General features: G+C 46.7%; 1 protein-coding gene across 7 annotated transcripts in view; it reads right to left on the bottom strand.

Annotated features, from left to right (window-relative positions):
• Positions 1-22,818, bottom strand: part of TMEM59L (transmembrane protein 59 like) — a 690,169-nt gene that overhangs the window by 640,166 nt on the left and 27,185 nt on the right. For all 7 annotated transcript variants that reach the window (XM_069649302.1, XM_069649301.1, XM_069649305.1 and 4 more), the window contains exon 2: positions 10,183-10,288. In XM_069649302.1, the coding sequence (XP_069505403.1) occupies positions 10,183-10,288 (106 nt within the window). The remainder of the gene's footprint in view (positions 1-10,182; positions 10,289-22,818) is intronic.

Below are 22,818 nucleotides of genomic sequence, written 5' to 3'. Positions count from 1 at the left end.
TTGAGGGCAAATTGTATAGATGCCACTGAGGACTGTAGCTCCGCAATCTCGTTTGCCATAGGTGCAGTACAGTCAGACTCTTCTCATTCTTTCTATGGTCTATCTTCCATCGAGGTCAAGACCAGATTGGGCGAACCAGATAGACGGCCAAAGCTCCCCGACGGATTCAGTCACTCCGTCACTCCACCTGAATAGTACTCCACCTGAGGCAGGGTGCACTTTTCTACTGGCAATGGGATTTGTGACAACATTCCCTTTTGGACATTTAAACATAACTCCAGTAGGGAATTGTTGTCAATGTCTTCGTAGTTGGTTGAGCTCATTAATCCGCTGGCACTAGTTCCTGGGGCGGAAATCTCTTCAATACTGGTGGAGGGAATATCCAATGGAGGAAGGGAACACGTCCTGTGATCATGGATTGATCCTTGGGAATGGAGTTCTTGAGTTTCTTTTTTTAACCTCATGTTCACCGGAGGAGCTGAATCGGTGCTCACCCTACTTGGATGTTTCCTGGGTTTTCGAAGGTTGAATTTAGTCTGTGGGGAACCCTTCCCCTGCGACATTGCCAGCTTGCTAGTACTGGGCTGAGTGTCTGGGTCTGCTTCACAACCAATGTGTCTCGAGCCACTTCTTATTGTAGTGGCTTAAATTTTGCTGCTAATCAAAGACCCACACAAATTCAGTAGTGGCTCGTGATCGAAATCACTCAGGGCTCCTTTCTTTAAATACAGTCAATTTCAGGATCAAAGGCACTCGGCCAGCAGTCTCCTGAATTAAGGTTGACCAACGTTCAAGTGTATTTGCAGCTAAATTCGTGGGCAATCCGTGGTGGTCCCAAAATAATGCGGTCTATCGCAATTCTGCCAGGGTTGGTGCTGTCTGCTTTAATGGGCTCAGCACCCTGGTGCCTATAATGACACCATAAGCAGACGAATAAGGAATGGTGAGTGCTTATGTGGTGCCAATTTGCCGCACCATTAATTGCTTTACAAAATATGGAGGGAGAGGGAACGTTGAGGGGGGGAGGCACAATAGGGAGGTAAGCAGAAAAGTCCCCTGTTGCCACCCGTTCCCGTTAATGCTCTATTTTCCCTCTTTTTAACACACCGCGCATGTTAATGCTATGGCCTCAGGCTGCCAGCTACCGGCTGCCAGCTGCCAAATTACCTGACCAGTTGTCCTCTCAGGTTGCGGTATCAAACATATCCAATGGTGCCTATGAGGCAGGGAAAGGCGAACCACATGAGTTCGAGGCCGTGCCTCCTCCACTCCCCAGGCAGCATCAGGCACCGGCGATCATGCAAGCCGCACAGCAGACCGCAGACCTTTCGAATTCTTTGGCAGCTCTGGGTGCTGGTGACCGTGAATCGAAGCCCTCATGTGATTCGAGTAAAGGGCCTGAGCCGAATCTGCTGCACATGTCAAGCCGCACCACGTTCCAAAGGCTCACGTACACGGAGCTGAGAACTGGCCGCTTCCGACGTGGGACCAATATAGTTATAGTAAAAACTTGTCATGACTGATGTCGTACAAAATAAAAAAAACCTGCTAGGGGAACATCTAAGGGTACTTTCTATGAGGGACTGGACTGTGCTTGGACCTCTAGGGTCAGGTTGACAGCCAAGCCCACCCCTAGTGCAATTCCTCTTCCGTGTCATACTAATACACAAAGTTTTATTGGCTTCTCAAACTATTGGGCTCTTTGCTACGTGGCCCTCTACAATTGGTTGGCACGCTTGTACCCTTCTGGAATATTCCACTTGCTAGCAACACGCAAGCTGGTACCCCAGGTGCTGGAGGGTTGGCTTGGTCATGCCTCCCCACCCAATTAGCCCAACATCCATCAAACCTGCGGTCTGCCATTCAATAAGCTTCTTTGAACTCAGCCTTGCAAAGGATCACTATGCCGGAGAATAAAATGGAGTGCGAGCATGGCCTCATCTTCTGGTATTGGCGTAGCTTGCCCAAAGTCTATTTTCATCTAACCATGTGACAGGAGACAAAGTTTTGAGCCCCTTCGGTGTATTTAATACTATTAAATGAATAAGACCTGGCACTTCTGGTGTTTTTCCTTTACACCTCAAACAGGAGCTCGGCTCGCTTCTCACGTTCATTGTATCTCCTCAAGTAGATAACCAGTTTCTTGGCTGCTTCAACCCTTGACACTGGGCCGGGCAAGCCTTGTCAAATCTTACTTCATCAGTTGTTTTATTCTACAGCGCCACACTTTTAGCCCTTCTTTTCACAGTTTCAAGTTTTGCTAAAATGCGTAGAGATAAGAGCTCGACTATGCTCACCTCCACAGTAACTTTAGTGTGCTTCATTTTACGCCTGCTTGAGATTTTCATGCAGGGGTACAATGAATGGATTCATATAGAATCCGCCTCCATTTTGTGTCTGGTCAATACCAGGCAAATCCCACAGGAATCCATTATAAACGCAGTGCCTGCAAAGTGCATTTGCGGTGGCATGTACATTTCCACGAGACTGAGACCTACTATTCTACATACGTGCTGCCTTTTTTTGACTTGCAGTGAAAAATGACTTCAATGTGCTATTCCCACTTCTAAGTGCTATTTAGGTTTCTACATACAGTGTTCTGCAGTTTGTAGGAGGGGTTTTAAATGGCTAGATTTCCATTTCACAGGTTTTTCGTCCCCAGAACATGTCCGGACACTCCACTTGATCAAGATTAACTAATCATAACCTCTCTCTGAAGAACCTTTTTAAACAAAGAGCTACTTCACTGCACCTTTTTCCCGGTCCAAGTTTGACCATCTCTTTTGGCGATCTGTTCAACTGCCTGCTCTTAAGAGGGGCATGAGCCATTGAGTTGGTGAGCCTGTTTACCATCTACAGTTGAGAAGAACAAGTTACTTACCAAACTGGTAACATTCTTTCGATGGGATGTTCCTCCGACGTATTCCTTATCTTTGAGGTTATCCATTCCAGCTTGCTGGCCTCGGAATTTTTTTCAGTTAAAAGGCGCTGCGCCTCGATGTCCCTCCAGTCGGTGTCCCTCAACAGCCTCCGTATCGGTGCCAAAGTCATAATGAATATAAATAGACTCGCGCAGCGTCCGTTGCTCTGTTCCGTTTTGAAGTTCAGATTTTCTTTGCATGAATTGGTTAGTGACCTTGAAGGAGCGTAAGCTGCAACTACAAGGGAAGTTTAACTGCAGGGATGGATGGGAGGGCCGATAAGGAATACGGAGGAACATCCCATTGAAAGAACGTTACCAGTTTGGTAAGTAACTTGCTCTTCGAAGGGATTGTGTCCTCCGATGTATTCCTTATTTTTGATAGACTCCCATAGCAGTAGTATAAAGAGGAGGCGGGAGTAAAGATGAAATATTTCCCTTTAAAAAGATGTACAGAATGCAACACAGCTTTTCCAATTCTTGTCTCCTGGATAGAGGAGGAATCAAGGCTGTAAAATTTGGTAAAAGTATGTGCGGACGACCACGTGGTAGCCGCACATATGTCCTTAATTGGGACCCCTCTTTGTAGAGCCGAAGAGGCTGCGATACCCCTGGTTGAATGAGCCCCAAGATGTTGAGGGGGTTCTTTTCCCGCCAATTTATAGCATTCTATAATGGTTGAAATGATCCATCTTGAAATGGTCTGTTTTGTGATTGGCAATCCTAATTTGTGCCCTGCATGTCCTACAAACAATTGGTCTGCTTGCCTTATCCTTGCAGGTCTGATCATGTAAAAGCTTAAGGCACGCCTTGGATCCAGCCTGTGTAATCTCTCTTCCTCTTTCCCTGGATGGGTAGGAGGATAGAACGAAGGTAAGGTTATTTTCTGAGTAATGTGGAATTCAGAGACCACCTTTGGGAGAAATTTGGGCTTCACTTGTAAGACAACCTTGTCTTTATGAAAGATTGTATGAGGAGGTTTGCAAGATAGAGCTTGTAATTCGCTCACTCTTCTAGCAGAAGTTAGGGCCACTAGAAAAACTGTTTTAAAAGAGTGAGAAACTTTAATGAACAAGAATTAAGTGGTTTAAAAGGGAGTACCCATCAGAAAATGTAAGACTAGATTTAGGTCCCACAAAGGAACTTGAAAAGGTTTTGGGGGATAAATATTTGTTAATCCTTTCAGAAATTGGATTACTACGGGTAATTTGAAATATGAAGGCTCCTCAGCAGTACGCTTAAAGATTGACAGCGCTGCGAGGTAGCCCTTGATCGTACCAATTTGGAGACCTGAATTTGTAAAGCAAGAAAGAGAACACCATCGGTGTATTACATGAAAAGGGTTCAATATTTTATTCTCTACACCAGCTGCAAAATGTGTTCCAATGGCAGCCGTATAAAGTCTTTGTTGCTGGCCTTCTGGCTGAAAGCAACACTACCATGATGTCATCCGGGAGATCCCAATCCTTGTATCTCAACCTTTCAGAAACCAAGCGTGAATGTTGAGGGTTCTGATGTCTGGATGGAGAACCTGTTCCCCCCATCCCCTTCTCCGAGAGAAGATCCTCTCTTTGCGGAAGACGAATCAGAGGACAGATGGACATGTCTAGAAGGTCCGGGTACCACGTTCTCCTGGCCCAATCCGGGGCAATTAGGATCATGGGCTTCCGGAATCTTCCCAACCTCCTAATCAGACGTGGATAATCCCAGTCCACTACGAACGCGTCCCCTAGAGCCCCTCTCGGGGGAAATTCCCCTTGAACAATACTGATCACACTCTGTTGATGCTGGTGGTGAACAGATCCACTTGAGGGGTTCCTCAAACGAAGATCTCTTGAAGGACCTCCTGAGCTAGTTCCCACTCGTGGGAGACTGTGTTCTGCCTGCTCAGAGCGTCCGCCGTCAAGTTCTTCTCTCCGGCTAGGTGAACTGCCGATAGATTCCTTCTTGAATTGCCCAAAACCAGAGCTGCATTGCCTCTCTGCACAGTGGCAGTGACCCCCTACGCCTCCTCTTTTGTTGAGGTACTGTATGGCCACTGTGTTGTCCGTCATTATCAGGACATTCTTTCCCTGTACTGATGGCAGAAAAGCTTTCAGCGCTAGTCTGATCAGTCTCAGCTCCAACAGGTTGATTTGTAGTCTGGACTCCGATGGAGACCAACGACCGCTGATGGTTAAGTCGTTGGCATGGTCTCCCCACCCCGTGAGCGAGGCATCCGTGACTACTGCTATATCCGGCCATGGTTGGCAAAACTGTTCTCCTTTCAAGATGTTCTCCCGACAGGCCCACCACTGAAGGTCTTGAGCTACTCTGTCCGAGGATCTTGTAGGAGATCTGACATTTTTCCTGAGAATTGTGACCATTGGGTCCTTAGCGCCCACTGGAGGGATCTCATTCTCAGGCGAGCCCCTGGCACTAGGGAGATGCAGGATGCCATGAGGCCTGGCAACCTCAAAAAGTCGAAGGCTGGTAGACGTTGGGCATTTTGAAACTTGGTGACCATCTGTAGAATATCTTGAGCCCTCACCTCTGGTGGCGAGGCTTTTCCCAGTGAAGTGTCCAGGACTGCCCCAAAGAACTGGAGTCTCTGTGATGGTATCATCTGTGACTTGTTTAAATTGAGGGAGAAGCCCAGCTTGTGAAGGAAGTAGCAGACAATCTAGATGGATCTGAGCTTGTTCCAGAGCTACTGCTCTGATCAACCAGTTGTCCAGGTAGGGGTAGATGTGAATCCCTTCCCTCCTTAGATTTGCAGCCACCACCAACATTAGCTTGGTAATGTAATGCTCACCTGGTATCCACGGGGACGTCACTCAACCTGTTCTGACCTCTTATGACCTCGAACCCTTCCCTGGAGTCTACTCGACTGGAGACTGGGCCTGAAACACAGGATTGATAAGAGTTTAACTCCCTATTGTCTCTATGTGGTTGAACCCCTTCTTTCCCGGGGTCCAACCCTTCTCTTTGATCCACAGCTCACCTTGTTTTCTTGGAAAGTGTGCTCTCCGTCCTGCTTTCAGCGCAGGGGCACTTTGATTGATGCAGGCTTGTTGCTGCCTAGTTACTTCACTGGCAAGAGTCGGCAGGTAAGTATAACGAGTCTTTTGAACAGTTCCTAACTTCGTTCCTTTCCTTCGTTAGATGATGGCCGGCGTCCGGGATGGCGATGTGCTGCTGAGATGAGTAGCGCTGAAGGTGAGTAGCGCTGAAGGTGAGTAGCGCTGAAGGTGAGTGAGAGCGCGATGCGTGATGCAACCCTTTCATATTTGTATTGAACGAGTTCTTTTTCTGTGTCTTTTAGGTGCTGCAACGTTTTCAGCGTGGATGCCGGTTATGAAGAAGAAATGCGGTGAGTAAGCGCGGTATGCAGCGCCTCTAGATGTTTCCACGCTAACCTGGAGTGTCTTTTCCCTCTTGCAGATTGATGAGAAGTACCGGAGACAGAGTTTCCCCCAGAGCGGCTGGGATTTCCCCCAGGTAAGCGTTTGAAGTTTGTACAGTCTTTAAAAATAATCAAAGATTTTCTGAATGCTTACTAATGCCCTTCTGTTCTTTTCCCTGTTCCTTAGGAAGTGGAGTGCCGGGATGGGAATGACACCGCCGAAGATGCCCACAGAACAGAAGGAGCGATGAATGATGGGCAGAAGCGCCGCAAGGTAAGGCTGTTCCTAACGGTGTTCTTGCTCTTGCAGGAGCTGAGCGCAGAAGAAAGATGCAGGCCTACTGGAGACCGATCCGAACACGGTGAGTGTCACGCTGCAGGTGCAGAAAACATAAAGCATGTTTCTCAGTCTGGGAGTGGCTTAAATAGTCTCTGGGTATCCCAGGTGTCTCTGGGCTGAACCGCATAGACTGCACATGCAGTTCTGGGAACCGAAATATGTGGGGTCATCCATCTTGTCCCCATCAATGCACTACAAGTCCAATCCCCAATGTTATCCTATGGGAGTGAGTCTGGTGCCACAAGCACCAAGTCCGACTCCAAGTGGGTCTCTGGAGGGATGGAGAGGCCCTTGAGGGCCATGTAGGTGATCGTGGCCTGGCTCTAGCCAGACATCTTGGAGGGCTGGGGACATGAGGGGCAGGAATCATGACAGGTAAAGACCCTCAGGGCAGAGGTCAGCCCAAATGGCAGAACTCAAAATTGATAAGGAGTGTTGCCAATTGTGAACCTCAGGTATTTCCTGTGTTTGAGATGGATAGGCACATGGAAATAAGCATCCTGGAGGTCTAGAGATACCAACCAGCCCTGAAGTATCTGAGAAAGGGTTACCATCTTGAACTTGTCTTTCCTGAGGAATTTGTTCAATTCTCGCAAGTCCAAAATGGGTCTGTCCTCCATCCTTCTTTGGTACTAGGAAGTAGGGGGAATACCAACCCTTGTTCCTCTCCGCTACGGGTACCGGTTATATGGCACCCTGCTCTAGCAGGTCTAAAATCTCCTGCATAAGGAGCGTGTCTGAAAGCTTCAAAGAGTTGTTCCCCGGTGGATGATTCTGAGGAATGTGTAGGAAGTGCCGGCAGTGACCTTGGGCAACTGTCTCCAATGCCCAAGCATCTGACGTAATAGCCTGCCATTCTGACAGATGTTGAGTTAACCTGCCCCCTACTGGTGGCTTGTGAGGGGAGACTTCAGAGGGGTTTAGAAGCGGCTGACACAGATGCCGAGGGTAAAGTAGCACCTGCCGATGCAGCTCTTGTACTTTTGACCCGTCCACCACAGGTGAATCGTTTCTGGCCCCTTTGAGCTAGCTGTCCTCTGCCTTTTCCGAATGCAGAGTAAAAGTGAAAGGACCTACCTCTCCAGGAAGTTCCTGAGGTGCGACTTGGGGTGTGCCGGATTACAGCCCCAAGGGATTTCGCTGCTGCCTTGGAGGTTTGCAATTTCTCCAGGCTGTCATCAGCCTTATTTCCAAATAGAGAAGTGCCGTCAAAGGGCATGTTTAGAAGTCTGGCTTGTACATCTGGAGCAAAACCAGACTTCCGCAACCACTTAAACCTGCGGATTGTGGTACTTGCCGCCATGCCCATGCTGATCCCGTCAGCATAATCAATGCCCGTTTGAAGGGACTCGCATATTGCATCCTTTCCATCACTGATGTTTAAGAATGCATCCCGTTCTTCTCCTTCTGGGAGACAGTCAGCCGCAGATGAAGCACACTCCCAGAGTGTGTGGCTGAATCTTGCTAGCGTGCAACTGGCGTTGATCGACTTAAATCGCCATACTACATGCCGAAAAGACTTTTTAACATGGCATCAAATCTTTCATCATCTCTGTCTTGTGGAATAGTGGGGTATGCCAACTTACGGTTTGATGAAGTCACTGCCTGTACAACTAAATGGGAGTTGGATGCTTGCTCAGATATTCAGGATCTGAAGCAGATACTCATATATAGAGGACAAGGCTCTAAAGTAGTCAGACCTAGGGTATGGTGTAAAACCCATTTCTAGAGAAGGAGCCAAATTTGTTGTTACTGCCTGGAAAACGTCGAGGTTGTCGACGTGGACGTCATAGGCTTCGACAATCCTGAGAAGGGCGTAGAAAATGTTGGAAAAGGCCTCGAACTCAGGAGGATAGGAATCCTACTGGGTGTCATCGAGATTGTCGATGGCACTCGCGACGTCATGGTCGGGGCTTTCGACACCTCTACTGTCTGTGACGTAGTGGCAGTTGTAGGCTTGTCTTTGATCGGGGTCAACAGTGGTGTCGATGAAACCGATCTATGCGTTGAAGGTTCCTTCGACAAAGGCATCGATGATGCAGATTTGTGAGTCGAAGGAATCTTCAACGACTGCGATGACGCGGTCTCATTGCTTTTACTCGAGGGTGCATGACGCTCGAGTATTTTTACTCGCCGGGTTCAACGACTCGCAGCATTTTGATTTTTTGGGTCTTTAACCCAGGGTACCACCTTTAGACGTCTCCTACGGGGTCGATGCTGCTTTCTCGAAGACGCTAAGCATTTTTTTATGGAATTCCTCCCACTTAGCCAGAGAGCTGTGTTTCGTGGAACAGGTGACCCTTTCTGGGGAAGTAGAGGAAGAAGAAGAGGGAGATCCATGACGTCTCTTCTTAGAGTGTCTTGATCTTGAAGAATGATGAGAAGCGCTTCGAGATCTTGAACGGGAATGTTTCTTTTGGCGATGAAGAGACAAATGTCTCGACTCAGCCGAAGAAACTTTACGGGGAGTAGAAGTTTTAAAAGCCTTACCTCTTTCTAACTTCCCCTTACGCTCCTTCAAGGCTTTCGCCGTCATGGACATACAGTCCTCGCATTCCGAACAGTGATGCTCTGATCCTAGGCACCACAAACAGATCCTGTGGGGATCCGTTAAAGCCATTTTCTTCCCACAGTCGCAACATTTTTTGAAACCGGACCATGGAGTCGATGGTTCGGATGAAGAAGCCATCATGTAAAAGTAATTATCTTCGAAGAATAAGAAGGTTTTTCTGAAGAAAGGAACCGAGCATTACGTTTCCGAGGCACACGAAGCGCAGAAAAATGGAACTGAGCAACGGAAGCTGCGCAAGTCTATTTATACTCATGATAACGTCGGCACCGATACGGAGGCTGTCAAGGGACGTCGACGTGCAGCACCCTCTACTGAAGCTGGAATGGATAACATCAAAGATAAGGAATGCGTTGGAGTAAACAATCCCTTCAAAGAGAATGTTTACACAAATGCACATAATCTATTCATGTTTTCCTTCCATCTAGCAGCGTTTTGAAGTAGATTTTGCTGCTCAAACTAGGTTTGTTAAGGGGAGATGTAGAAATATATACTGGCAAACCATCACAGCTAATAACAGAGATCTGCCCTGAATTCAGTAATACAGTGATTCAACGGATAAGCAGAGGGAGGTAGGAGGCAATGACAAGCTTAAAAACAAGGCAAAGAAAGGGAGTTTTAAAATAGATGGAATGGTTATTTTGGTGGGCCAGATAAGATATAACATAAACAAAATAACTGATAGCCATGAATGAGCAATTAAGACTGCAGCATCACTGTGTCAAAACCACGACTGTCCACAGAAGTGAAAAGAATTATGAATCAGAACATAAATTCTACCTTCAACCTTCCCAAAAATGTTTTGCCCCAACAATGCTGCATTTTTATACTTCAAGAAATTAGAATGTTGGAATTGGAAAGAACCTTAGTACACTACTTCTAACAAACAACCTCTGCAGGTATATGAAGGATGAATGCATGAGCTAGTCAGTTAAAACAATGACTCCAGGAGGCAAGAACAAATTTACCTTGAACACATTCAAATTTTGTTACGTTTAGGGCAGCACTTGCATCCACAAAGTGACAGATTGAGAACAGTCTGCATCCTCTGTAGCAGGCAACCAGGACCGCTTCCTGTGGAGAAAACAAACAATTACGTTTTCTGCTGATGTGCATCACTGTTGACATCTATTCGGAAAAATTGAATACTTTACATTATTATGGTATTGATTCACAAGTTTAATTATTCATTATGTTTCTTCACCAAAGCAGACTTCATTAAATTTAAACATGCGGTGCTATTTCAGGGGCGAGTTCTGCTGAAATGACCAAGCTTGGTATAGCAGTAACATTGTAATGTACATGCTTTGGGCCCTGCAGAAAGTCACAAACAGTGCTTCAGATAAGATTGCAAGTGGGCGTATTTTACTTAAATTGGGAATAACATTATTTTTTAGAGAGTCAAAAATTAAGTTGCATTCCCAAAGGGAGTATTTCGTAAGCGAGTAAAAATATGTTTCAACGGAAATGTTTTTGTAATAAATACTTCTTTGCACCTAGTTTAGTCACATTAAGAGAAATTTTTCATCTTCACATCAGGCAGTAAAAGTTTCTCCAAGTGCACTACTGGTCCAAACCTATCTACGCAGCTGTCTGGATGAAGAAAAAGGGTACAAGGTCCCATTTGTCCGTTGCCTTTTTTTTTTTTTGGGGGAGTATGTGTACTCCCCATTTTTATTTTTTGGTAGCATATGTCCATTTGTAGTGAGTAAAAGTGGCCAATACACACCTTATCTGTAGAACTGGTCACAAATATGTTCCATTTATAAAAACAGCAAGCCTGGATGCGAGAAGGCCAATATTTTATGTAAGGCAAAAAAAATGCTACCAAAAAATCCCAATCATTCAGTGCAATGTATTGCATTAGTGATTTCTTCCACACACTAAGACTTAAAAAAAAAAAAAAAAAGTTTTCAAAAACTGTGTGGAGACAAAAAAAAAGCGCAAGTAGGTTGTATGTTCAAATGTCTTTGTGTATGTAGACAGCAAAAAATGCAGATATGAATAACCACATGGCATGCACACATAATTTCAGCATGGAAACCACCTTAACGCATTCAGACCAATCAATTAAAGACTCTAGAGGGCTACTAATTCCACACTTCAATAGACGCCCAACAACTGTTCTATCCAGACACCTCCTGAAACACCCACCTGAACACAGCCTCTATGAGGAACACATTGGATCACAGACCAAAAATAAAACCAAGAAACAAGACCACTGAAACCCATAAACCTCACTTTCACCCGCCTCACCAAGTTACTGACCTACCATAAAACAACCACACCAAAATGTCTCATTTTCTACACCCTTAGTCAAAAGACAATCTAGAATGGCCACAACTAATTCACAGGATAATAACCCCGACCTCTACTAATAACCTACTCAGCTGTTCAACTCCAAAAACCCTACTCAGAAGGCCTGGGAAGCAAATGAAAACAAACCAAAACAAACTCTCCCTCTGCTCCCAGGACTCACTATAAAAAACGGTGGGTAGCAGATGCCTCCTGATCAACACAAATTGAATTGTCAAACAGCTCAGATATATTTGACCTCCTCTGCGAGGATCCACTTTAAATCAGAGAAACTAGTCCCTATTATGATGAAATCACCAGTCTCCCCTTAATGTATTCCACCAGAATACAAGACCAAACTTGCCAATTAGAGTTGGAGGGACACACAGAGGCTATCAAACTCAATGTATTCTGTAGACTACATCCCCGAATGAGTCACTTGCATTTACCTGCTCAGTCTCCAACACCTCTGAGCTATGCTTTATCCTCATATGCAGAACACCTTTCTACAGTCCTACATTTGCTGATGTAGCTGGCAAACTAACCATGGACTATCAATATCTAACAATACTCGGCAACTTCAAAATCTGGCTCCAGAAAGAAGACAATCTCATCACAATTTCCCTCGCAGTTGTTGAAGCTTGCTACCCAAATAGCTGGCCACACTAAATGGAATATATTTTCTGTAATGAGAACATTATCACAGTTTGCTCCCTAGTCCACCTTCACAAGGGAAACCACTTATCCATTCCATTCACCATCTTCAAAGCAGCATCACTGCTTGAAGAACAACCCCATGATGCTTGACCCTGAAAAGAAGTGCAATTTACCACATTAGAATTACTGGAACCAAACAAGCAAACCCGTCACATCAGACCTAACAAAGGAAACCATTTTAGACAACAGAATCTGGGAAATGGACCCTCTTGAATAAAGCATTGAACACTGAAGGAAACAACTTGCAATCAGACCGATTTAGCCATCAACAGCTAGATTTCTGCATGGCAGAAATCATGAAAGCCAAGAAAGTGCACTACTCCAGACGCAAAGATTTGGCCCAATACGTCCAAAATGAAATATTCCACAATCATTCAAAAATGTAAAGCCCGAGCATCCAGCAACACAATTCCACTTGGACTAAAGTACCACCACCTCAGGATCTCTGGAATATCCCTGTCCACCCAATGTATATAAAAACAACATGAAACATCCAGAACTGATGCCATTATTTGTATTGCTCCTTCACTACACGGAGCGTCCAACTACTTTTAAAGTTAGCCTATGTCCGGCCACTACAACAACTGCCAGTGGACCCACATAACCCTGCATGATACAGCTGAATCTCAAACACTTTAATCATCAGAGAAATGCACTAAAACAATTGTTTATGGTCAACTCTGGAGCTCAAAGCAAGCCAATTCCTTAACGGGGCAGAGCATGTCTTCAGACCAATGAGTGGTACATAATCAAATCTGTGCTCAATATGGGACACACCAAAGAAAAACACAGACGATAACTAGAGTGCACCCTCCCTTCCGGCCATCTCAGCAGTCATGGATACCATTAGCCGTAAGAGTCTTGATGACACTTGAACAAAAAGAAATGGCCATTTTACTACCTCTTTCCTCACCAACGGAATCAAAACCACTATTGTGCCCCCTACAGATCCAAGCCACGCCATCTGTGGAGCACTTCAAAGATCCACAATCTCAGCTCTCCTTTTCAACATTTACATGACACCCATACTGGAGCTTAGTCTATTTGGCCTCACCTGCTATAACTACCAGATGGAACACAATTTACAAACAAACTGGGGAGAAAAGAAAAATAGAAAAGAATACAAATAAAAAAATAAAATCACCAACGTTTGCCCCGCACACATTGACAAATGAATGACTGCAAACAGAATAAAGTGTAATACTTGGAGGTCGTTACTCATCAAAATCCAACTTTCCAATGATAATAAAACCAACCGTCAGGTGATTGGAAGCCACCTACCTGGTCCAGAAGGAAGCGAAGATACATGATAGTGAGAATCTACCTGTTGCCTCTCACTGGTCCGAATGAGATCGGAGCAGATGGGGGCCACCAGGGAAACCCTCCTGAGGGAGAAAACCCTGGGTAGAGCGGCTAGGGTGTGTTGAATCCGGGTATCGAGTAAGTCCAGAACGCAGGATGTTGAAAGAAGAGTAGTACAACCCCTTAGCAGCTGACCGGTTGTCCTGTGGTAAGATAGAAGGGATATTTTACCCGTTCCCAAGATGTGATGGCAGTGGTCTAGTGAGAAAGAGAATGAGTAGTAAATAGCCGCTTACCAAATCTATAGATTCTATGGGCGTCCGACAAGGAGAGCCAAGTCAAAATTGGATGCCTGCTGCGTGTGCCTTAAAGACCAACCAATACCAATACAAATACAGAAAGAGAGAGAGTTAAGAGTGTAAGGAGGACCAGTGCGAGATAGATAAATCTATCCCTTTCCTATATGAATGAAAGTACACTCACTAAGTGTATGGCTGATGCAGAGCTGGGAGCGAGCCATTTAAGTTCTCGCTAATACTTCTGGGAAATGGAGTCCCAACATGAGGAGACACTGGATCTGCTAATCGGCTGGAGAAATCAGGAAGATCGGGAGGAAGTCTAGCCGAGAAATGCTATTCTAATAAGGAATCTTACTACCCAAGAAACTGCAGGATCTCGACAACCGGTGAAGGCGGCGAAGAGGAAGCGAAGGGCTTGGTCTGTCCAGAATCTACAGCGCGGTGCTGCAAGGACTGTAGGGAAAGAGATAAGTCAGTGTAGAAGTGTAGAAACAGAGCATACGCCAGGTGGAAAAGGATGGAGAAGGGGTGGAAAGGTATACAATCACGAGCAGATAACTTACTTTGCATGTAGGCACTCTGAGGAGAGTAGCAATGCGAAGTGTCTCTGCCAGCCCGCTGGTAAATACTGCTTCCTGCTTCGAGGGTGTGGTCTTGTGTAGAGACAAGACTGAACTGCTACGCCGTAAAGCCGCCATGTTAGGTTTATTTCCTATGAGAATGGTGCAAAGTGTCCTCTGAGGACAGATCTGGGAACAAAGTACATGCAAACGTTTCATTACAATGTTCAACCCCACCAAAACAGAAGTCATGTTTTTCAGAGCAGCCCCTTCAAACAACTCCTCAGGGATTTGCCCCCAAGAGTCGGGCTCATGGTCAGTATCATCATCTATGGTAAGGAACCTCAGAACCACATTGGGTATTAGCCTCACACCAAACATCAAGTGAGAGTCCTTATCAGAGGTTTTATCCAAATCTGCACTGTAGGACACATTTTACCCATTCTACCCTTCTTTCACAGGATGATGGTTGCAAAACAGTGTCTAGGGATTGAAATTAAGATTTGATAAACAGGCGTTAAATGTAGCTCCTTGGTACCCAGCATTGGCCAGTGATCAGGAGCTTGCACTGGGGTAACAGGAGCTAGTACATAGTGTTCTGCAAATATAAATTCCATATAAAATATAAACATATCACTTTGTCCTTTATTTTTTACTAGTTATGCCTTTAAATGTTGTATAGATGTGCCTAAGTGTTTATTTATAGATGGTTGCAAACAAAGATTAAAATTCACAAAGGTGTTTGGTCAGCATAAATTGTCTTGGAGAGCCAAAAGTAGCTCCTGGTAGCTGTTGTCAAGCTAACCAGTCTCTTCAAGGCCACAAGCAGGAGCTAAATAACTTCCAGCTCCCCTCAATTTCGGACCCTGCCGTCTAGTGTCTATCTCAAGCTCACAGAATACCTCATGGAAAAGTTACAAAGAGCTCAACAGGAGGCCAGATTACTCCTCAGGATGAGAAGGTTCAAGCACAACCCCCTGCACTTTGCATGCATTAATTGATCCCCATAAAGAAAGAACACCTTTCAAAAACCTCAGAATTGGTCATTGTGCTAACCATGGAACGAGTGCAACTTGATTCACAAGTACATTTCAACAATATGTACCCTTCAGGATATTTAGGCTGAGTAACACCACTCTAGTTCTTACTCCAGACTTCAAAAGAAAGACTAGGAGGAGCCTCAATCTCCATATTGACTTCTTTAGCACCATCTACCTACCGATGTACAGAAATTAAGTTACTCACCGTAGCGACTACCTTACTCCTAAGTCCATAGCCCCCTTTCCTCCATACTTTTGAGACCATCCATCGGGTCGGGAGCACTTTTGAAACATCAAAAATAAACTTGTTGTCCTTTTATTTTTACATGTGGCCACCGCACGTGACAAAATAGAGGATAATTTTTAGAGGGGACGGCAGGCATGCGTATGTAGGAAAGGGGACTATGGAATAGAACTAAGGTAGTCACTACAGTGAATAACTGTTCTACTCCTACATCCCGTCCCCATTTCTCCATACTTTTGGGAGATTTCCAAGCATGGACCAAAGGAACGGGAGGATGGAAATGTCCCTTACTGGGACAGATACTTAAGAACTGCCTGGCCGAACTGGGCATCAGCCCAGGAGCTCAGGTCAAGACAATAGTGTCTGCAGAAAACTGAGGGAAAAGCCCAAGTAGCAGCCTTGGCTATGGACTCCCAAGAAACATTTCTGGAAGGCAACAGCAGCCGCTTTGCCACAGACCACATGTGCATGAATGCCTCTTAGGGGCTGAAGGCCTTGAATCGTATATCCCTCAGAGATGCATGAAGCGATCCAGCATGAGAGGCTTTTGAAGCTGGTTTCCCGACTGGGCCCCCGAAAGTAAGAGTTGTGAGGAGCTTCTGAGTTCGCTTGTTCTCTTAGGGTAAATCTTTGGAGCTCTTCTGACATCCAGGTTATGTAGAACCCTTTCTGCATACAAAACTGGGTTCTGAAAGAGACCAGTAGGGATATGAACTGATACATGTTTTGGAAGGAAAGAAGGCTGAGTGCGAAGCATAACCTTATCCTTGTGAAAGAACGGGTGTTCGACAGAGCTTGAAACTTGCTTATTCTTCCCGCAGACGTTATTGCAATCAAGAAGGCCACTTTTCTGGAGAGAAACTGGAGATCTGTAGTGGCCATTGGTTCAAATGGTTTGTGACACAATGCTTAAAGACCACATTTCAATCCCATTTTGGGTGGGGAGGCCTGACCGGCAGAAAGCCTGCCAAATGCCTCTCGATTACTGGGTTTGTCGGAAAAAGAGCAATTATATGTAGCAGAATAAGCTGCAATGGCTGACAGATATGTTCTGTACGATAAGACATGGATGCCAGAGGCTGCGAGGTCTGATATAAAAGACAAGACACAGTCAACAAAAAGCCATTTACTTTTATACTGCGCTCTTATTGAAGGCTTAAATGCCTCCTGCATTATGACCGCGTGGGTTGAAGCGCCATGTTTTCACCCCCTAAGTGATCTGCGTTACAGGTTTCAGAGAGGCCATTGTCACCTGAGGGATTGTAGGGCCTTTGTAATCAATTTTATCCATCTGACAGAGAACCTGTAGAGTTAATCAGCCCCAATACCCAGCTGGCCTTGTTCTTGCTAAATCCTAGAACTTCTGCATGCTTACATGCAGTCGAATCTATTTGCACAAATTACATTTTCTACTGCCTTATGAAAAAATGAGTTCTGCGCGATTTGTCGATGTAAACTACTTTTGGGGAGGATGTGTGCTATCTCAAAAAAGGCCTTATAATGGGAGGAGCACAACCAAAGTTCCACAAGTGTAATACAGTAAATGCAATAACTTTCTTTTTTTATATCAACTCGGTGCAACTGGGTATAGTTCCCTGGCCAAGGGGGAACACAACGGAAACTGATATGGAAAACTGCCTGTTGCCAGCACGTGTCCCAAATGCACGCCTTAGGGAATGAATCCCTTCTAGTCAATACTAGCAACTGTTTTAAGAGAGAGGTTAAATAACCAAAACTTCAGATAGGCAACTTTCAGCAAAAAGTGTTTATAGTTCCACAGTCACATTTTATCTCAGCAAATAAAATGTCCAAACACCACAAGTAAGCATGCAATGTTTACATATCGCACCCAGCCACACCAGTAGTGTTAGACTGCAAAATGTCTCCAAATATCGAACAGCTCAACAGTGAGTGTTAGTATAGTGTGTAAAAAACAGTTACTCAAAAAAGCTGACACGTTTCGGATATTTTAATTCATCTTGAAGACTTGTTAGAGGTCTCCTTCTCTAAATGAACTGAAATTTAAATTCTTTAAATCAGCCTAAAAAATAAATCTCGTAAATTCGAATTTACATTACTATATATCAACATGTAAATGTCTTTCACTAACCTCTTTGCATTCTCCTATTTATCAACTTGCGCATGCGCCTGCCTAGAACCAAAGCAAAGCGCTGTCCTAAGTCCAGCATCAACCCCAGAGGTGTAAGCAAAACTCATATCCATTACGTAATTCATGGAAAAAAAAAAAAACACACAGAATAGGCACTCGCCTGGGTTTACCTTTGAAGGTTACGCATGGCAACATTTTAGCTAGTCTTCAAACTAATGCAGATACCTCAGAATTAATGTACTAAAAGATATTGTCACCACCTTATATTTACAGTTAACGGTGCACAGTGTTCTCCAAAAGCTTGGTAAAGATCCTGTTTTAACAGACAAAGAGGTCGTATGTAATCTAAACTGAAACCAATGGCCATTTTGAAACAGCATATGCTAAATTATAATACAAATGCAAGTGCCACGGGAAACTGCGTCCCCCCTCATTTATACCTTCTGCTTACAATTTACCAGGTTACTCGCCGTCGTGACCACCTTACTCCTAGTGCATAGTCCCCTTTACTCCATACTTATGGGACATCTCTCCGTCCTGTGGGACGGGACCGGAGCTCTTTGTAAAAAGCATCCACATTTTTTTCAAAAATGTGTCCCTCCTCTTTCCTGCGCGGGGCCCGGCACGCGGGCGTAACCCGCCCACCTTGGCTCCGCCCTGCGCATCGCCCATCAGTCCTTTTCTATCGCAGGGTCGAAGACCCATTAGCAATAACAGAGGAACCTTATTAGAGGGGACGGCGGGAGGGCGTATGGAGGAAAGGGGACTATGGACTAGGAGTAAGGTGGTCACTACGGTCAGTAACCTGGTAATACTCCTATGTCCCGTCCCCTTTCCTCGATACTTATGGGAGATTCCCAAGCACTCCTTACAGGAACTATGGGTGGATGGAAATACCCCTTACTGAAACAGGTTCGGCAGCACAGCCTGGCCAAACTGAGCGTCAGCTCTAGAGCTCATATCGAGGCAGTAATGCTTACAGAAAGCAGATGGGGAGGCCCAAGTAGCCGCTTTAGCGATGGACTCCCAGGGAACATACTTCTGTAAAGCAACTGCGGCTGCCTTGCCCCGCACCAGGTGTGCATGGATACCTTTAGGAGGTTTCAGCTTTTGGACGGTGAAAGACTCCGTGATACAGGCGGCAATCCATCTGGAAATAGATGCCTTAGACGCCGGCCTGCCCTGAGGGTTACCGAAGGTCACAAAAAGTTGGGAAGAACTCTGAAGCTTGGAAGTCCTGTCCAGGTAGAACTTAAGAGCTCTTCGGACATCCAAGCAGTGTAGAACCCTTTCCGCCTCCAAGGCAGGGTTCGAAAAAAAGACCGAAAGGGAAATCGACTGATTCAGATGGAATTCGGTCACTACCTTTGGTAGGAAAGCTGGGTTTGTCCGAAGGACTATCTTGTCCTTGTGATAGACCAAGAAAGGATGCTCCACCGACAATGTCTGGAGCTCACTCACTCTCCTCGCTGACGTAACGGCGACCAGAAAGGACACTTTCCAGGACACGTACTTGAGGCCAATCGTAGCCATTGGCTCAAAGGGTTTATGGCACAGCGCCGTCAGGACTACATTTAGGTCCCAAGGCAGGTGCGGACTACGAACCGGAGGGTAGATGCATGTCAAGCCAGCAAAATGTCTCTTCACCACCGGGTTAGTTAGAGAATAAGAACCCTGGTCTGTAGAGGTAAGCGGAAACTGCTGAGAGATAAGTCCTGCAAGACAGAACATGAACCCCTGACTCTGCTAGGGAGGATATGAAGGAAAAGCGCCGTGTCAATCATTGCCACCCTCGGGTCAATTCTTTCTCCAAACACCAATGACAGAACCGGAGCCATTTACTCTTGTATTGGGATCTGGTCGAGGGTTTCCTGGCTGCCTGTATAATGCGCATGTTATCCGCAGACAAACCCAAATGCTCTAGAGGCTTGAACTCAGGCACCATGCCACCAAGTTGAGCGATTGTGGGGAGGGGTGCCACATCTGTTGTTCCCCTTGGTGAAGAAGGTCAGGAGTTACTGGTAACCTGATCGGCGGACACACCGACAGGTGATGAAGTTCCGAAAACCAAAACCTGGCCGGCCCCACAGAGCTATCAGTAGAAGAGAACAGTTGACAGAGCTCTTCAACTTCCAATTTGCTCGATGAACTAGGGGGAGAGGCGGGAAGGTGTAAGCTCTCATGTTGTGCCATGGAATCTCGAGAGCGTCCCCCAGAGAGGAGGCTCCCAGCCCCCCTCTGGAGGCGTACTGAGGAAGCTTCTTGTTTACCGCCATGGCGAAGAGGTCCACCTCCGGTGTGCCCCAACGCGAGAAAATCCATGAGAGGATCTCCGCCTTCAACTCCCACTCGTAGCTGACCACTGCCCGCCGGCTGAGGGCAACCGCAGTGACATTCAGCTGGCCCGGGATGTGCACTGCAAGCAGCCAGACCCCATGAAGCACGGCCCACTCCCAAATCTGGATGGACAGGTCCACGAGAGAGGGAGACTTTGCTCCCCCTTGCTTGTTTATGTAATACATTGATACCACATTGTCCGTTCTTATGCGGACCACCTCGTTGACAATGAGATGTCTGAACGCCTTGAGCGCCAGAAAGATCGCCAGAAGCTCCAAATGATTTATGTGCAGGAGCTTATCATCACCTGAGGGAGACTGCGGCACGTGAGGAAGTGAGGCAGGGGTCCCCGTCGATGGATCAGGGGTCTTAACTTTAGCCTTAACATAAGGAACCTCGGTAGAGCCGGTACTATGAGGCCTGGAATGTTTCTGCGACATACCAACCGCCAAATTAGCCTTCTCAGGAAGGACCTCGGTGCTGCCGGTAAAAGAAGAATTTTCCTTATTTGCCCCCTCAACAGATCTGGCGTTGCCGCAAGAGCAGGAACGGTGAGAAACAACCTTCACCCATAAGGCCTTGCCAGACCCTCAGAAATGTTGGTAGCTCTAGCCTCTGTACGAGGGACCTCGGACCCAGGTCCGGTAGCAGCCTTATTTGCGCGGGCCTCGAACATCTGTTTGGTAACACTAAGCCCCACCAAGGCCTCGGGGCGCACCCCTGCGTAAGAGTCAGTCATCCAAATACGGATACCTATGGATACCCTGGAGACGAAGATAGGCCGCAATCACCGACATCTTCGTGAAGACACGCTGCGCCGAGCTGAGGCCAAAAGGAAGCTCCCGAAACTGGAAGTGCTCCTCTCCCAAAGAGAAGCCGAGGTATCTCCTGTGTGGATTCCAAATCAGGATAGGCATGTACGCATCCTGAAGATCCACCACGCTGAGCCAATTGCCCATCTGCAAAGAGGAGCGAATATGGCCGGGCGTGATCATCTTGAATTTCTCTTGGAGTAGGAAAAGATTGAACTGGGAAAGGTCCAGGATGGTGCGCAGGCCAGCCTGGTTGGGTTTGGGCACGGTAAACAGCCGGGAGTAAAAACCCTCCCCTCGCTCCCCAAGGGGAACGAGTTCCACAGCTCTGAGGTGCAGAAGTTTCTGAACCTCAGCCTTGAGGGAGGATTGAGGGGTGGGGTAGGGGGTAAAGGTAAGCGGACACCCGCTCGAGCGACTGACAAGACCCATCTGTCTTCTGTGATGGTCTGCCACGCCTCCCAATGAGACGCAATGCGTCCTCCCACCGGGGTCTCGTGCGAGCGCGGAAAACCCTCATTTGGCTGGCTTATCAGTGGCGGTGCCACCTGAACCTGATGAGGAGGCTGAGGAGCGGGAGAAAAACAGCATACGCTGTTGTCTACGGCGGTTATTCCCCCGCAGGAGTATCCACTCTGCGAGATTTGCGGTTGAGGAAGCCCCTAAAACCAGATGAAGGTCGACTTTGCGACAACAGTCTTTGAGACTTGAAAGGAGCTTTAACCAGAACAGACAATGATTTAGCCGTTTGAGTGCTATCTTTGGTTTTGGTGAGCTCTACATCAGTAGAGGAGTGAAAAAGCTCCTTATCATCGAATGGAAGGTCCAGAACCTTGTCTTGTACTTCCTTCGAAAACTTAGTAGCATGCAGCCACGCTTGCCGCGAGGTATCAGCCCCAAGCATCAGGCCCCAAGCTGAGGTGTCTACGTGATGAGCCGCAGCCTCCAGGAGATCCTGGGCCAAGACCCTGGCATCAGAAAGGCCCCCTCTGAAATCTTCCAACTTCTCGACCGGAATGTGCTCCTCAAACTCCAACAGACCTCTCCACATCTGCACGTTAGCTCCCGCCAAAATCAATTCTGCATTGGCCGTCCTGAGCAGTAAGGCCGAATTGGCAAAGATTTTCCTCCCTAGGGAGTCCAGGAGCTTGTCCTCCTGTCCCAAGACCTGAGTAGCCGTCGCGGAGGAGGATGCTGCAGGCCTGGATTGCAGCGTAGCTGCAGCCACCACTGTGGAGGAGGGAGGCGGACAAGACGACAAGGCCACTTCTTCCGAAGAATGCAGCCTGTACCTCGCGTCAATCTTTTTAATTGACAAAAAGTCCCAAGTGTGGCTTTTCCCAAACTCTTCAGACCTCGGCCAGAACGTCCTTTTGCAAGAACAGGCCGGTACGCTCCAAAGGAGACAAGGTGAACTCCCCAGAAAGCACACCCTCCTGCGGAGCGGGTGCCTCGGGCACCGGAAAATCTAAGAAACTCATGTCCAGCACCCGGTCATGGAAAGCTCTGATAGAGCGGGGAAGGTCCTTGTTGTGCTATTCGCCTTGAGGGTCATCCGACAGGTCAGGATCCTGCTGAGCCGTGTCAGGCACTGCCTTGTCCACTGGGGACAATGGTGGCAAAGGCGGGGGAGGCACCACGGGCACGGGAGGCGCCGGTGGGACCACCGGTGGAACCGGTGGAGCAGGTGGACAGATCTCCTTGAAAAGCCCTTTGAAATATTCCCTCATGGGGTCGGTGCGCATAAGCGCATAAGCGCATGAAATTTACCGAAAAAGGCGTCCTCAGGAATTGTTTCAGAACCTGAGGAGGCCTCTCATGAGGTGGACAAATCCAGGGACGTAACGGGGAAGGGTGCCACACTGGCCCCTCCGCCGACGTATCCACA

The sequence above is a fragment of the Ambystoma mexicanum genome, chromosome 1p (assembly GCF_040938575.1).
Source record: "Ambystoma mexicanum isolate Mex_15411 chromosome 1p, UKY_AmexF1_1, whole genome shotgun sequence".
In the NCBI taxonomy this organism is placed as follows: Eukaryota; Metazoa; Chordata; class Amphibia; order Caudata; family Ambystomatidae; genus Ambystoma; species Ambystoma mexicanum.
The sequence above is the reverse complement of the archived record's forward strand: the minus strand, read 5'-3'. Positions and strand labels throughout refer to the sequence as shown.